The sequence below is a fragment of the Cyclopterus lumpus genome, chromosome 21, assembly GCF_009769545.1.
Source record: "Cyclopterus lumpus isolate fCycLum1 chromosome 21, fCycLum1.pri, whole genome shotgun sequence".
Lineage (NCBI taxonomy): Eukaryota > Metazoa > Chordata > Actinopteri > Perciformes > Cyclopteridae > Cyclopterus > Cyclopterus lumpus.
Window position 1 is genome coordinate 787861 of NC_046986.1, and position 17812 is coordinate 805672.

At 43.9% G+C, this 17812-nt stretch overlaps 1 protein-coding gene across 1 annotated transcript in view; it reads right to left on the bottom strand.

Annotated features, from left to right (window-relative positions):
* neb (nebulin) overlaps positions 1-17038 on the bottom strand; it is a 108339-nt gene extending 91301 nt beyond the window's left edge. The window contains exons 1-11 of the mRNA XM_034561701.1: positions 16958-17038; positions 10144-10191; positions 6600-6707; positions 6380-6487; positions 5743-5847; positions 5574-5678; positions 5345-5449; positions 4980-5084; positions 4615-4719; positions 4416-4523; positions 4172-4288 (exon numbers count right to left, since the gene is read on the bottom strand). Coding sequence (XP_034417592.1) covers positions 4172-4288; positions 4416-4523; positions 4615-4719; positions 4980-5084; positions 5345-5449; positions 5574-5678; positions 5743-5847; positions 6380-6487; positions 6600-6707; positions 10144-10191; positions 16958-17038 — 1095 coding nt within the window. The remainder of the gene's footprint in view (positions 1-4171; positions 4289-4415; positions 4524-4614; positions 4720-4979; positions 5085-5344; positions 5450-5573; positions 5679-5742; positions 5848-6379; positions 6488-6599; positions 6708-10143; positions 10192-16957) is intronic.
* Between the last annotated feature and the right edge of the window lie 774 nt (positions 17039-17812).

The window sequence follows — 17812 nt, forward strand, 5'->3', positions numbered from 1 at the left end:
TAGTAGCTTTGCAGAGGCAACTGAAATGAGCGACCGTAGAGCGGCAGATCAAGCAAGGAACCTGAAAACCTGTTTATCAATGTGCGTAATGGTAACTGTTGTATTTGCAACACAGGCAAACATTCATTGAGTGAATGTGAAATGTTAAAGGTGCAGTCACGGGATGTTAAGGTGCAATTGTTGAAAGAGAATGGCATCTGCTTTGGTTGCCTAACGAGGGGACATATGAGCAAGACTTGTAAAAGAAGAATGACTTGCCAATACTGTCCCTAGTATACTACACATTGACACATCTGCAAAGAATGAACCGAAGGAGAGAGGGACCAATCAGACAAAAGGATTGATCAGTGGAACTCCTGTATCATTAGAAAAGGAGGAGGATGTTGGCAATAGTACCAGTACAAGTAAAAGCTTCCAAAGGCAGCAAAACAATACTAACATATGCATTTCTTGACCCTGGCCGCACAGCAACATTCTGTACGGAGACTCTAATGAGACAACTCAATGAGACAGGAAGGAAGACTAAAGTGCTTCTGCAAACAATGGGTCAAAGGAAACCAGTGAGTAGTTTTGAAATAACTGGACTACAAGTGGGTGATTTGGATGAGAATAACTTTGTTGAGCTTCAAAAGACATACACTCAAACGAAGATACCAGTGACAAAAAGAAACATTTTCTCTCAAAAAGATCTCGTCAGGTGGCCTTACTTGAAGGAGATAAAGGTACAAGAAGTTGATGCGGAAGTGGAACTCCTAATTGGAGTAGATGTCCCAAAGGCAATGGAGTTCTGGCAAATCATAAATAGCCAAGGCAATGGTCCCTACGCTGTAAGAACCCTCTTAGGATGGGTGGTAAATGGACCACTCAAGTCATCTTCAGCTGTGGATGAGTTTGGAAGGCCAATGGCATCAGTAAACCACACTTCGATTGAACAACTGGAAACCCTTCTCGTAAACCAGTACCACCACGATTTCCCAGAGAGAGAATATGAGGGGAAACCTCAAATGTCAGTTGAAGACCGCATTTTTATGAATCTGGTATCAAGTGCTACTTCATTAAGAGATGATCACTATTATTTGCCTTTGCCACTTCGTAATAGTGATATCATCATGCCCAGCAATTACCACATAGCAGAGCAGCGAGCATACTACCTGGCTAGGAAGTTGAATAAAGATGCTGTTTATGCAGAAGAATACAAGAGTTTCATGAAAGATGTAATTGACAAGGGCTACGCGGAGAAGTTACCAGAAAAGGACCTGCATCAGAATGATGGCAAGGTGTGGTATATACCCCATCATGGGGTGTACCACAAGCGAAAAAAGACAAATCAGAGTGGTGTTTGATTGTACATCTTCATACAAAGGGACATCACTCAACAATGAACTCTTATCAGGACCTGACTTGGCCAACTCGCTTATCGGCGTTCTGCTGAGGTTCCGCAGTCATGGCAGATATCGAAGGGATGTTCCACCAAGTTCGAGTTTATGAAAGGGATTCAAACTTGCTGAGATTTCTGTGGTGGCGAGACGGAGACACAAGCCAACCTTTAGAGCAATACAGAATGAAAGTTCATTTGTTCGGAGCCATCTCCTCACCAAGTTGCGCCAATTTTGCTCTTCAAAAAACAGCAGAGGATAACAAGGACAAATGTGATGCAATGGCAGTTGACACCATTAAATCAAACTTCTATGTTGATGACTGCCTTAAATCTTTAGCAACAGAAAAGCAATGCAGTGCTCCTTAGTTTTCGACCAGCAACCCTCTAGGTATGTGACTGATAGAGCTAAGATTGCCTTTGTTATGGGCTCACTCACTGGGAGAGCATTAGCATGGGCTACTAGCATATTGGACAGTCAGTCTCCCACTATTTCCTCATTTCTGTGCTTCTCTGATGAGATGCGTAAGGTTTTTGATCACCCCGTTAGCAGAGGGGACATTGCCGCACGCCTACTCTCCCTACGGCAGGGGTCCCGCAGCGTAGCTGAGTTTTCCCTTGACTTCAGAACTGTAGCGCCGGGGTGGGTGGTCTGATGTGTCTCTCCAGGTTTTTTTTCTCAAGGCACTAAATAACCCGGTGAGGGAGGAATTAGTTGTGAGAGAGGACTCAGAAAGCCTCGATGTCTTAATCACCTTGGCTGTAAGGCTGGAGAGCCGTCTTGAGGAGTTTAGGAGAGAGAGACCTAGTCGCTTTTTTAGCTTGCCAGGTCCTTGCCCAACTCCTCCTTATCCCCTCGGGAGACCCGGCCCAGGCTTCGACCGGAGCCCGTTCCCCAGCAACCACGCTGCCGGCCCAGCCCCTAGGTTCCCTGCTCCTCCTGGCTTCATCTCAGTCAAGAGGTCTTGGTGGACTCTGGTTCTGACGCTAACCTGATGGACGTTGAATTGGCTCGCAAGCTAGGGTTGGAGTGCCGCCTCCTCTCCAAGCCTCTGGAGGCTAGTGCCCTTGATGGGCGTCTACTCTGCCGGGTAACTCATCGCATGTCTCCCGTTCAGTTAGCCTTCCCAGACCACCACACAGAGACTGCTTTCACTTGTTCCAGTCCCTGCAACATCCCCTAATCTTGGGCCACCCCTGGCTGACACGGCACAACCCTCACATGGACTGGGCTTCGGGGAAGGTGATTGCATGGACGAAGGACTGTTCTTAGAGTTGCTTCCCCACAACATCCCTGACCTTACCTACGCCTCAGGCGAACACCCTGCAGGATGCCAACTACCCGAACCTTTCCAAGGTGCCGGCATGTTACCATGACCTTAAGGAGGTATTTAATAAAGGCCGGGCCACCTCTCTGCCTCCGCATCGGGAGTACGATTGCGCCATTGATCTGCTTCCGGGATCTTCTCCTCCCAGGGGAAGGCTCTATTCCCTTTCTGCTCCTGAGACACAGGCTATGAAGGAGCATGTGACCTCTGCGTTGACTGCAGGCCTGATCAGACCTTCATAATCTCCAGTGGGAGCTGTTTTTTTTTCGTCAGCAAGAAGGACAAGACCCTTCGCCCCTGTATCGCCGCAACTCTGCCCGTTACAAGAATACGGCAGATCAACGCGGTCCCAGGCCCCTGACTATCGGGTCGGCGAGAAGGTGTGGCTATCTACACAGGACCTTCCCCTTCATGTGGAGTCCCGTAAGCTGGCTTCTCGGTTTGTGGGACCCTTCCCAATTTCAAGAGTGATTAACCCTGTGGCCATGAGACTCAAACTCTCTAGACCAATGAGGGTCCACCCTACTTTTCATGTGGCCAGGCTAAGGCCAGCAAAGGAGAGCCCTTTGGTTCTGGCCACCAGACCTCCACCACCACCCCAACTCATTTATGGCGGTCCGACCTATGCTGTCAAGCGTCTCTTGGCGGTTCGGCGCCGCGGCCGGCAGTACCTGGTGGATTGGGAGGGGTATGGTCCTGAAGAGAGATCTTGGGAGAAGGCCAGCAACATTCTGGGACCAGACCTCATCAGAGACTTCCACCGGTCAGGTGCCGGCCTTAGAGGAGGGGGGGGGGGGGTGGGTCGGTTTGTCTTTTGGTGTCGTCACAAGTAAAGCTTGCCCTTTTAAAACTACCTTGCCTCGCCTTGTGTCTGCTTATTGGGTCCTGCCTCCGTGGTACCAGTTCCTGATATATGTATAATATGTATTAATATGTACAATCCACTGAGAAGCTCCTTTTCTAGTCTAATTCAGGCTTCATGTCTCACAGGAAACTGACTCCAGACTAGAAGAGTCTGACACCTGATCTCCGTTCAGGACGACGTGCACACTGACTTCTAAAACTAGAGTTAAGGCCTTTACGTGTCCAAAGAACACGTCATCACTTCATCCTCTCAGATATTTGTATCAAATTGTCATTTCAATTCTTGAGTTGTGGCTCAAAAAAATACTTTTGACCACCACGTTCAGGAGAGCAGAGGTTACAGCGACCTTTGACCTCCAGAATCCAATCTATTGACCCGCGAGTCACAGACACAACCGTACAAACTTCCTGATTCTCCCCGAGCTAGGAGCACTTTGAACCGACATCTTTAATGTGTCCACGACAGGAAGCTCGTTAAGTTGAGATCAAATAGGAGGAAATAAGAGGAGGGAGATGCGATTCTCACTCAACAAGCAGGTAGGATGTGTTTCTGTATTAAATACTTCTGGTAACACTCTAGAGGAATCGGTTGCTCTTCACCCACATCGCTGAGGATGGTGCCGGCGTATCGCAGCTGCCTGAGGAGAGGGTTCTCTGTGGCGGGCAGCGTGTTGTAGTCGGCCTCCGCCTTGCCCTTCTCGTACTCCTTCTTGTAGTGAACCTAAAAGGAGGACAAAGAGTTTAGACGTGGTCCACATGGTGGACTCTGCTCTCCTGAGAGGACCCAGAGTCAACACGACCCCGCTGACTCTGGGTCAGCTCTCCTGAGAGGACCCAGAACCTCTCACCTGGCTGGCGGCGATGCGAGCCTTCTTGTTGGAGTCGTAAACCGGCGTGTCCGTCTGCATGAAGTAGATTTGGTCTTTCTTGTCCTCGTAATCCTGCGTGTATCTTTTCTGAAAGGGGAAATAAAGGACGGACAGTTAGACTCAGTCAGCCAGGTCACGGCGTTTAGAAAGCTCCGCCCCCTCAGGTGATAGTCTTTACACTGCTCAGGTTCTCCATCGCCACCCTGGCCGTGGCCACGTCGAAGTACGGCGTCTCGCACCATTGACCCTTCACGTTCTTATTGTAGTCCTCCTTGTATTTGAGCTGAAAACAAAGAACAATATTAGAAGACGTCGTCACACGGGGAGGATTGGACTGCAGGTGAGGATTACAGGAGGGAGGTCGAGCCTCCGTTTCCCTGAGAAGGTGTTTCTTCCTCTTCTCTGCACTCAGTAACATAAGTCTCTCTGGGTCTACCTTCACAGGACCAGCCCGTTTCAGCTTACGTCACTGCGCTGCCGGGCCACTCATTAACATAAACCTTCTCCCCTCCTGTGCTTCATGAACAGCCCGTTTCAGCTTACGTCACTGCGCTGCCGGGCCACTCTCCGGGCCAGCTCCACTTCAGGGGGATCGGCCAGCGAGGTGAACTTGGCCTTGCGCTGATCGTGACCCTTCTTGTAGCGGATCTGCAGGGACACGGTAGGGTTTACATGTACTAGCTGACCTGAGCACCCAGATGGTGACTTCAGCATTAAAGGTTATATATATATATATCATTTCTATTGTATTTCTCTTCGATGCTATATGTAGGTTCCTTGGTTTTACTTTTTAATTTTTTATTATATCGCCAAACTTTCAGAATAATCAAAATAAAAATTTAAAGTTTAAAAAAAGAATTAAAACAAAATTAAATAATAACTGGTTGTAGTCAGAAAAGTCAACTTACATCACTGAGGACCTCCTGAGCCTTGGCCACCCTGCGCAGCTCGGGGCTGTCGCTGTAGGGGTAGAACATGGTCTTCTCTTCATCCCAGAGCTCTGTGTAGAGTTTCTGAACAAGGTGTGAACAAGGTGTGAACAAGGTGTAAACAAGGTGTAAACAAGGTGTAAACAAGGTGTGAACAAGGTGAACGCATCCGCTGTCATTTCTAACGTTGTCAGAACATTGTCTTTACTTTGCTGTAGTTGGCAGCGTTCTTCACAGCCAGGACCAGCTCAGGAGCATCCGGAGGCAGCAGGTACCGGTCCTTGGTCTCGTCCCACTTCTGTCTGTACAGAACCTTCAGGAGAGACGAGCGTCAGAAGAGGATGGAGCCTTCTAGAGCTCGAGGTTCAGGAACTCACCTTGCTGATCAGGTCAGATACGCGCTTGACGTGGGCGACCTCTTTGGCCGTGCCGTCATACAAGCTGGTTGTCCGAGTCTTATTTCCTTCCATACGGTATTTAACCTGAAGACAACATCATTCATGACTGGAGAACATCCGCTTCTAGGAATCCAGTTCTATTTATAGCTTCATCTATCAGACAATTCATTTAGCCAAAGAGAAAACCACAATGAATTTGTTCAGCGTCTGACATCCAATACAATTCTTCCATTTTATCATTGACCAAAAGCCACTAAGCTAAAGTGACTATAATAAATAATGGGTATTTATCAATTTTACTATTTTATTACTACTTTAGCAAAATGTTGCTTTTATTTCTTGTCTTTTTTAATTGATCTTCTTTTTTTAAATTAAAAAGTTTGAATGTGACCTTAATGTTCTTTCTAATTTAACCAAAGAAATAAATATATATATATAAAATAATAATGTCTGCTCCACATTCATAAAGTCACACTCTGGCCCAAAGATTAATTAAATTTAAGTTAGTTTCACAAACAGGATTTCAATGAGCAGTCTCCCATTTGAATAAACTTCTGAACCCTCCACTTGAACATCAGGCATCCTTATTTGAGGGATTATGGGGATCATGTGGTACCTCGCTGAGCTGCTCCTGGGCCTTCCTGATGCGAATCATTTCAGGGGAATCCGTGATGATGGTAGGAGGCTTCCCTCTGGACATGTCGTATGCATGCCGGTATTTATTCTGTCGAGAACAGCCCAACACTCAAAACTTAAACACAGTAAAAAAGAGCATCTGATTTATAGAAACAGGAAGTAGAGTTAAGCATTGATGTTGACCCAGACTTGTTGCTCACATGACTGTACTGCTCCATCATCTTCTGGCTGTGAGCCAGGTACGGGGTCATGAACTTAGAGGTGTCCACCTTGACCTTCTTCCTGACCTTCCTGGTGGGCAAGCCGGACTGGAGGAGGACACAAAACACAATCAGCCCCCGACTCACTGCAGAGGCACTTAAACAAGGAGGTCACAAACAGACGAGGACCGGACAACCAAACAATCCAGTTCAGGCATTTTGCAATAGTAATGTGAATTTGTTGATTAAATAACAATCTGATCCGGTGAAGCGTAAACAATACCTACCTATTACTCTAATAACTTAATTTCAAGACTTTAAAGGGCTAATAACTCAGTGACAGACACGAATAATACAAGTTGACTGGAGGACAAACACAGCGAGTAAAAAAGGTAGTAAAGCGCTGAATATACGGGTACAAGCACGAGATCTATGAGCTCTGTGCACCCCATGCAACCACATGAATTCACATGCAATAACATGAAGTCACATGGAATCACATACAGTCACATGGAATCACATGAGATCACATGGAATCACATGAAATCACATGCAGTCGCATGCAATTACATGGAATCACATGAAGTCACATGCAATTACATGGAATCACATGCAATTACATGGAATCACATGCAATAACATGAAATCACATGGAATCACATGGAATCACATGCAATAACATGAAATCACATGGAATCACATGGAATCACATGCAATCACATGGAATCACATGAAGTCACATGCAATTACATGGAATCACATGAAGTCACATGCAATTACATGAAGTCACATGGAATCACATGAAGTCACATGGAATCACATGAAGTCACATGGAATCACATGAAGTCACATGAAGTCACATGCAATCACATGAAGTCACATGCAGTCACATGCAATCACATGAAGTCACATGGAATCACATGAAGTCACATGAAGTCACATGCAATCACATGAAGTCACATGCAATTACATGGAATCACATGAAGTCACATGGAATTACATGAAGTCACATGGAATCACATGAAGTCACATGGAATCACATGAAGTCACATGCAATCACATGAAGTCACATGCAGTCACATGCAATCACATGAAGTCACATGAAGTCACGTGCAATTACATGGAATCACATGAAGTCACATGGAATCACATGAAGTCACATGCAATTACATGAAGTCACATGGAATCACATGAAGTCACATGGAATCACATGAAGTCACATGCAATCACATGAAGTCACATGCAGTCACATGCAATCACATGAAGTCACATGAAGTCACGTGCAATTACATGGAATCACATGAAGTCAAATGAAGTCACATGAAGTCACATGCAATTACATGGAATCACATGAAGTCACATGGAATCACATGAAGTCACATGCAATTACATGGAATCACATGAAGTCACATGCAATTACATGGAATCACATGAAGTCACATGCAATTACATGGAATCACATGAAGTCACATGAAGTCACATGCAATCACATGAAGTCACATGAAGTCACGTGCAATTACATGGAATCACATGAAGTCACATGCAATTACATGGAATCACATGAAGTCACATGCAATTACATGGAATCACATGAAGTCACATGCAATTACATGGAATCACATGAAGTCACATGCAATTACATGGAATCACATGAAGTCACATGAAGTCACATGCAATCACATGGAATCACATGAAGTCACATGCAATTACATGAAGTCACATGGAATCACATGAAGTCACATGGAATCACATGAAGTCACATGCAATCACATGAAGTCACATGCAGTCACATGCAATCACATGAAGTCACATGAAGTCACGTGCAATTACATGGAATCACATGAAGTCAAATGAAGTCACATGAAGTCACATGCAATTACATGGAATCACATGAAGTCACATGGAATCACATGAAGTCACATGCAATTACATGGAATCACATGAAGTCACATGCAATTACATGGAATCACATGAAGTCACATGCAATTACATGGAATCACATGAAGTCACATGAAGTCACATGCAATCACATGAAGTCACATGAAGTCACGTGCAATTACATGGAATCACATGAAGTCACATGCAATTACATGGAATCACATGAAGTCACATGCAATTACATGGAATCACATGAAGTCACATGAAGTCACATGCAATCACATGGAATCACATGAAGTCACATGCAATTACATGAAGTCACATGAAGTCACATGAAGTCACGTGCAATTACATGGAATCACATGAAGTCACGTGCAATTACATGGAATCACATGAAGTCACATGCAATTACATGAAGTCACATGAAGTCACATGAAGTCACGTGCAATCACATGGAATCACATGAAGTCACATGCAATCACATGAAGTCACATGAAGTCACGTGCAATTACATGGAATCACATGAAGTCACATGGAATCACATGAAGTCACATGAAGTCACGTGCAATTACATGGAATCACATGAAGTCACATGGAATCACATGAAGTCACATGCAATTACATGGAATCACATGGAATCACATGAAGTCACATGCAATCACATGAAGTCACATGGAATTACATGCAATCACATGGAATTACATGGAATCACATGCAATAACATGAAATCACATGAAGTCACATGGAATCACATGCAGTCACATGGAATCACATGCAATCACATGGAATCACATGAAATCACATGAAGTTACATGGAATCACATGAAGTCACATGGAATCACATGCAATAACATGAAATCACATGGAATCACATGAAGTCACATGGGATCACATGCAATAACATGAAATCACATGCAATCACATGAAGTCACATGGGATCACATGAAGTCACATACAATCACATGAAGTCACATGGAATCACATGGAATTACATGGAATCACATGAAGTCACATGGAATCACATGAGATCACATGAAATCACATGGAATCACATGAAGTCACATGGAATCACATGGAATTACATGGAATCACATGAAATCACATGGAATCACATGAAGTCACATGGAATCACATGAGATCACAGGACGCAATTAAATGAGCCCCAAAAAAGCAGCCACGGTTAAAATAGAAAGTTGGTATAACACACATAATGCATGATCAATTCTCAGTATCCATTATAACATAACAATAATATAACATAACATTTTTCAATCACTTTATATTTTAGTTAATCTTCTGCTTAAAGGAATACTCGTTCTTTAATGTGTCATGTGCACGTTGTAAACTCTGCAGTATCATTGGGCCTGGTACAATAAGTAGGATGTAAGTATAATATTACTTCATACATTTTTAAGAAATATTTTTTCACAGTGTATTATAATTCCTATAGTTGTAACAAATTATAATCCGTCATAAATCATTATAATGTGATTCTAATTTATTCTAAGTGATCATAATTAATAAACTTTCAAGTAACTTATAATCACATTATAATGCATTACAAAAAGATTCAAATTAATTACCAGTATGAGAATTCAAATACACTATGATGGTAGTCAGTGATGTGAATGTGGTTTGAACTGTTGTCTCTTGGGAGGTGCTTTACCTGCAGGGCCTGAGAACTCTTGTGCTCAGTGACAGTCGTCGTTCTCACCTGCTCGACATATTACAAATATAGGACACACTGAGGTTTCACATGGAGCAGCACACGTCATGGGAGGAACAGCACGGGGTTCTTTTCATGGGACTCAGATTGAGGGTGTTTTTTCTGCAGCTCTGGCGCTCCATTAAAACTTCCTGAGACATCAAAGGCTGTTCTGTCCAACGCAGAGCGAGGAATGAACTGGTGAATGACTAGTCTAATCGGGACGCCTTGAGACTGGAACCCTGTGGCCGCTCAGAGCGACACAAACAATCCATTACGCTTTGAGACGGCTCCGTGATCTCCTGATGATTTAAAGGTTCTACTTTACCTTTAATACATTTCCTGCCTTCACTCTAATACAGTGAAGCTGCTCACAGCAACAACTCTGAATAAACCAGAGAACACATTTCATGTTTCTCTGGTTTCAGTGGACCATCCAGAGGGACATTTAAGTGTTTCTGGAACGAGATGTTTCTGTTGAATATTGTAAATGCGCTGCGAGCGCCACGGATGAAGCTCCATTCACCTCTAGCGTGTTGGGGATGTGGTCCAACACCTGTACATGGTTGGACACCACTCGAAGTGAGAGATGAAACACTTTGATCTGTTATTTGAAGTCTATTTCTAAACCTACAGTAACACAGGCTGGTCCATGAATAGCCCGTCTCACTTACAGCCCCCCCCCCTCCACTCAGGAAGTATTTACAGTCCGGTAAGGTTGAACATTTGGAGACTGCTGACCAAAACAAGAACTTCAAATCTAGAATAAACCAGAGCTGCGAGAAAGAACATGTCAATCACTTCTTTGCATGTACATGTGTAAGAGGCTTCAATATGTGCATCTAGCAGACTGGAGAGAACCACAGTGTGAATGAAACACGCCCCCATCAGACTGTGATTGACAGCTCTCATCTGCCTCCATCTCTCTCTTCATCTCTCTCCCTCTCTCTCTCTCTCTCCACCTTTCCTCTATAGACATGAAGTCATGTGACCGTGGTGGAGTTCCTCTATAGACATGAAGTCATGTGACCGTGATGGAGTTCCTCTATAGACATGAAGTCATGTGACCGTGATGGAGTTCCTCTATAGACTAACATGAAGTCATGTGACCGTGATGGAGTTCCTCTATAGACATGAAGTCATGTGACCGTGGTGGAGTTCCTCTATAGACATGAAGTCATGTGACCGTGATGGAGTTCCTCTATAGACATGAAGTCATGTGACCGTGATGGAGTTCCTCTATAGACATGAAGTCATGTGACCGTGGTGGAGTTCCTCTATAGACATGAAGTCATGTGACCGTGATGGAGTTCCTCTATAGACATGAAGTCATGTGACCGTGATGGAGTTCCTCTATAGACATGAAGTCATGTGACCGTGATGGAGTTCCTCTATAGACATGAAGTCATGTGACCGTGATGGAGTTCCTCTATAGACTAACATGAAGTCATGTGACTGTGATGGAGTTCCTCTATAGACATGAAGTCATGTGACTGTGATGGAGTTCCTCTATGGACATGAAGTCATGTGACCGTGATGGAGTTCCTCTATAGACATGAAGTCATGTGACCGTGATGGAGTTCCTCTATAGACATGAAGTCATGTGACCGTGATGGAGTTCCTCTATAGACTAACATGAAGTCATGTGACCGTGATGGAGTTCCTCTATAGACATGAAGTCATGTGACCGTGATGGAGTTCCTCTATAGACTAACATGAAGTCATGTGACTGTGATGGAGTTCCTCTATAGACATGAAGTCATGTGACTGTGATGGAGTTCCTCTATGGACATGAAGTCATGTGACCGTGGTGGAGTTCCTCTATAGACATGAAGTCATGTGACCGTGATGGAGTTCCTCTATAGACTAACATGAAGTCATGTGACCGTGATGGAGTTCCTCTATAGACTAACATGAAGTCATGTGACTGTGATGGAGTTCCTCTATAGACATGAAGTCATGTGACCGTGATGGAGTTCCTCTATAGACATGAAGTCATGTGACTGTGATGGAGTTCCTCTATAGACATGAAGTCATGTGACCGTGATGGAGTTCCTCTATAGACTAACATGAAGTCATGTGACTGTGATGGAGTTCCTCTATAGACATGAAGTCATGTGACCGTGATGGAGTTCCTCTATAGACATGAAGTCATGTGACTGTGATGGAGTTCCTCTATAGACATGAAGTCATGTGACCGTGATGGAGTTCCTCTATAGACATGAAGTCATGTGACCGTGATGGAGTTCCTCTATAGACATGAAGTCATGTGACCGTGATGGAGTTCCTCTATAGACTAACATGAAGTCATGTGACTGTGATGGAGTTCCTCTATAGACATGAAGTCATGTGACTGTGATGGAGTTCCTCTATGGACATGAAGTCATGTGACCGTGATGGAGTTCCTCTATAGACATGAAGTCATGTGACCGTGATGGAGTTCCTCTATAGACTAACATGAAGTCATGTGACTGTGATGGAGTTCCTCTATGGACATGAAGTCATGTGACCGTGATGGAGTTCCTCTATAGACTAACATGAAGTCATGTGACCGTGATGGAGTTCCTCTATAGACTAACATGAAGTCATGTGACTGTGATGGAGTTCCTCTATAGACATGAAGTCATGTGACCGTGGTGGAGTTCCTCTATAGACATGAAGTCATGTGACCGTGATGGAGTTCCTCTATAGACATGAAGTCATGTGACTGTGATGGAGTTCCTCTATAGACATGAAGTCATGTGACCGTGGTGGAGTTCCTCTATAGACATGAAGTCATGTGACCGTGATGGAGTTCCTCTATAGACTAACATGAAGTCATGTGACTGTGATGGAGTTCCTCTATAGACATGAAGTCATGTGACTGTGATGGAGTTCCTCTATAGACATGAAGTCATGTGACTGTGATGGAGTTCCTCTATGGACATGAAGTCATGTGACCGTGATGGAGTTCCTCTATAGACATGAAGTCATGTGACCGTGATGGAGTTCCTCTATAGACTAACATGAAGTCATGTGACTGTGATGGAGTTCCTCTATGGACATGAAGTCATGTGACCGTGGTGGAGTTCCTCTATAGACTAACATGAAGTCATGTGACCGTGATGGAGTTCCTCTATAGACTAACATGAAGTCATGTGACTGTGATGGAGTTCCTCTATAGACTAACATGAAGTCATGTGACCGTGATGGAGTTCCTCTATAGACTAACATGAAGTCATGTGACTGTGATGGAGTTCCTCTATAGACATGAAGTCATGTGACTGTGATGGAGTTCCTCTATAGACTAACATGAAGTCATGTGACTGTGATGGAGTTCCTCTATAGACTAACATGAAGTCATGTGACCGTGATGGAGTTCCTCTATAGACATGAAGTCATGTGACCGTGATGGAGTTCCTCTATAGACATGAAGTCATGTGACCGTGATGGAGTTCCTCTATAGACTAACATGAAGTCATGTGACCGTGATGGAGTTCCTCTATAGACTAACATGAAGTCATGTGACCGTGATGGAGTTCCTCTATAGACTAACATGAAGTCATGTGACCGTGATGGAGTTCCTCTATAGACTAACATGAAGTCATGTGACTGTGATGGAGTTCCTCTATAGACTAACATGAAGTCATGTGACCGTGATGGAGTTCCTCTATAGACATGAAGTCATGTGACCGTGATGGAGTTCCTCTATAGACATGAAGTCATGTGACCGTGATGGAGTTCCTCTATAGACTAACATGAAGTCATGTGACCGTGATGGAGTTCCTCTATAAACAAGAAGTCATGTGACCGTGATGGAGTTCCTCTATAGACTAACATGAAGTCATGTGACCGTGATGGAGTTCCTCTATAGACATGAAGTCATGTGACCGTGATGGAGTTCCTCTATAGACATGAAGTCATGTGACCGTGGTGGAGTTCCTCTATAGACATGAAGTCATGTGACCGTGATGGAGTTCCTCTATAGACATGAAGTCATGTGACCGTGATGGAGTTCCTCTATAGACATGAAGTCATGTGACCGTGATGGAGTTCCTCTATAGACATGAAGTCATGTGACCGTGATGGAGTTCCTCTATAGACTAACATGAAGTCATGTGACCGTGATGGAGTTCCTCTATAGACATGAAGTCATGTGACCGTGGTGGAGTTCCTCTATAGACATGAAGTCATGTGACCGTGGTGGAGTTCCTCTATAGACTAACATGAAGTCATGTGACCGTGATGGAGTTCCTCTATAGACATGAAGTCATGTGACCGTGGTGGAGTTCCTCTATAGACATGAAGTCATGTGACCGTGATGGAGTTCCTCTATAGACATGAAGTCATGTGACCGTGATGGAGTTCCTCTATAGACTAACATGAAGTCATGTGACCGTGATGGAGTTCCTCTATAGACTAACATGAAGTCATGTGACCGTGATGGAGTTCCTCTATAGACATGAAGTCATGTGACCGTGGTGGAGTTCCTCTATAGACATGAAGTCATGTGACCGTGATGGAGTTCCTCTATAGACATGAAGTCATGTGACCGTGATGGAGTTCCTCTATAGACTAACATGAAGTCATGTGACCGTGATGGAGTTCCTCTATAGACATGAAGTCATGTGACCGTGATGGAGTTCCTCTATAGACATGAAGTCATGTGACCGTGGTGGAGTTCCTCTATAGACATGAAGTCATGTGACCGTGATGGAGTTCCTCTATAGACATGAGGTCATGTGACCGTGATGGAGTTCCTCTATAGACTAACATGAAGTCATGTGACCGTGATGGAGTTCCTCTATAGACTAACATGAAGTCATGTGACCGTGATGGAGTTCCTCTATAGACTAACATGAAGTCATGTGACTGTGATGGAGTTCCTCTATAGACTAACATGAAGTCATGTGACCGTGATGGAGTTCCTCTATAGACATGAAGTCATGTGACCGTGATGGAGTTCCTCTATAGACTAACATGAAGTCATGTGACCGTGATGGAGTTCCTCTATAGACTAACATGAAGTCATGTGACCGTGGTGGAGTTCCTCTATAGACATGAAGTCATGTGACCGTGATGGAGTTCCTCTATAGACATGAAGTCATGTGACCGTGATGGAGTTCCTCTATAGACTAACATGAAGTCATGTGACCGTGATGGAGTTCCTCTATAGACTAACATGAAGTCATGTGACCGTGGTGGAGTTCCTCTATAGACATGAAGTCATGTGACCGTGATGGAGTTCCTCTATAGACATGAAGTCATGTGACCGTGATGGAGTTCCTCTATAGACTAACATGAAGTCATGTGACCGTGATGGAGTTCCTCTATAGACATGAAGTCATGTGACCGTGGTGGAGTTCCTCTATAGACATGAAGTCATGTGACCGTGGTGGAGTTCCTCTATAGACTAACATGAAGTCATGTGACCGTGGTGGAGTTCCTCTATAGACTAACGTTAGCTTCTTACTTCAAACATTATTAAAGTTCATTAGTGAAGATTATCTTAATGAACTAAACCTGGAAGAACCCTAAACCTCCAACAGAGGAATCTGATTGGCTGCTCGAGGGAACCAGTGACTTCCTGTTGGACCCCAGAAATACGTCCTACCAGAATCTACTGTCGATGAAGCAGCTTTATACTTGATGACATCACAAGTTTGAGACTTCTGGTTTCTGAGAGAGCAGCTCTTGATAATAAAATAACATGAAATAAAATGCTAAATGTCTTAAGAGTTAATTTACCAGTTTTATGAAGAAAATACTTGTGATCATAATGACGTATAAAGTGGATCCTTAGCCAATAGAAGCTAAATGCTCTCCTCTCCAGGAGCTGAGCAGCACTATGTTTCTCTCCATTCTGTAGATGAATACGAAGCCGCCCCAGTTTACTTCAAACAAGAGAACCGTTCTCCTCAGTGCAGATGAAAGTGCAAGTGAAATCAGAGTGTAATGGCCTTTGTTGATGGGTGTCAGTTTGCTCCGCCTCCCAAACGATTTACATCTTTGCAGTAAAGATGGTAAATCTTTTTGAAACAGTTGATATGTTATATGGGAGTGAAATGACGACTCCCCTATAAGATATCATGTTAAGTATACAAGGCCAACTTTAATCCTATTTCACCAGGAAATATGAGATTAAGCTGTTAGCCTTCTGCTTTCACTCTTCCATTGGACACTGACAGGGAGTCAAACACAATACTTCATACACAAGATCTAGAAACATCCTGAAATCTCACTATTATATATGCATGCATATGAGATTAGATCATCTGGAGATTAGCAAACACAGAAAGACTAAACGGGGCTTTCTGCTGCTGAATTCTGTTTATGCTCCAAAGGGAGGTGACCGTGGTCATCTGGGAACTATTACAGTTCATGGATAACTTAGAGAGATATCTGATGGCCTGCCTCTAAGACATGTAGTGAAATCACGTCACTGGTATTATGGTATGTATTATAGGTAGGATTTCCTTTATAGCACAACACACAATGTCCCAGGGAAATGTTGTTGAATTTGAAATAGTTTGGATTAAAGTTGCTGTTAAAGGCAATCCAGGACTCAGAGGGTATGTCTGAAACCGGATCCACCAGAAGATGTGGTTCCATGAACTGCTGACTGGAGGGGGGCCACTAACTTAACTATTCATAGGGTCCCTGGACCTGCAGGTCCTGTATTTAACCTCCACTGAATCGTTTCTCATTGCTATATTGGATTTAGGCTGGAAACAATACAACATAATCAAGGAATTATAAGTAATATACAGATAAAAGTGAGAAAACTTCCACTTACCTCGTCCACAATCTCCTCCTCCTCCTCCTCATATTCCTCATATTCCTCATATTCCTCATATTCCTCCACAACTTCCGTCATTTTGGGACGGATTTAGAGTTTCTGCACAAAACACAGACGACATTTATTATTCATAATTTAAACTCTGAATCGCGGCCAGTCATCCCCCTGTTGAACCCAGTTACCTTGATTCAAAAATAGGAAATCATACACAGCAAACGCCTGCTAGAAAACTACACAGACGTTAAACTAAAAGTGGTGTACCAGCGAAAAATTCCCAGAGTATTTTCCTGACAGTAAACGCCTCGCTTGCCATCCACTGGGGTCTCAAACGGACTCAATCCTCAACACAGCCACACAAAGAAAAGACCGCCTCACAGACTACGGTGTAACCTGTAGTTTCATGGGGAGAATTGGAGGAAGGTGAGACACAGTGCATTACAACAGGCCCGTGAATGTGACAGCCACTACACAGCTCAGAGAAGCTGAAGGTTGGCGACAGCTGCCCAGCAGCGCTTCAGCTATTTGACATGTAAGCCAATGCCGCAGCCTGATTGGTCGACTCTGTTTAGGGAACGGCGGGGCCAATGCCTTCTGAGGCTGCAGGTTAAATATAGGATGGCATACTAAGTACCTTTTTTAGCACTTGATTGCCCTCTCTTTGAAACAAAATGCAATTTTCTCTGTAAAAATAACAAAAGATAAAAGGACAAAATAGCTCGACAGGTGTTGAGAGATCTGGGAGAGAAGACCGCTGCTGGAATGTCAGATAGATCCAAAGTAAAGAGCCTGGTTTGATCTCGCTGGAGTCTTCTTGATTGTTTGGTTATTCCTTCAATGTGCAGCAGAGCCTTC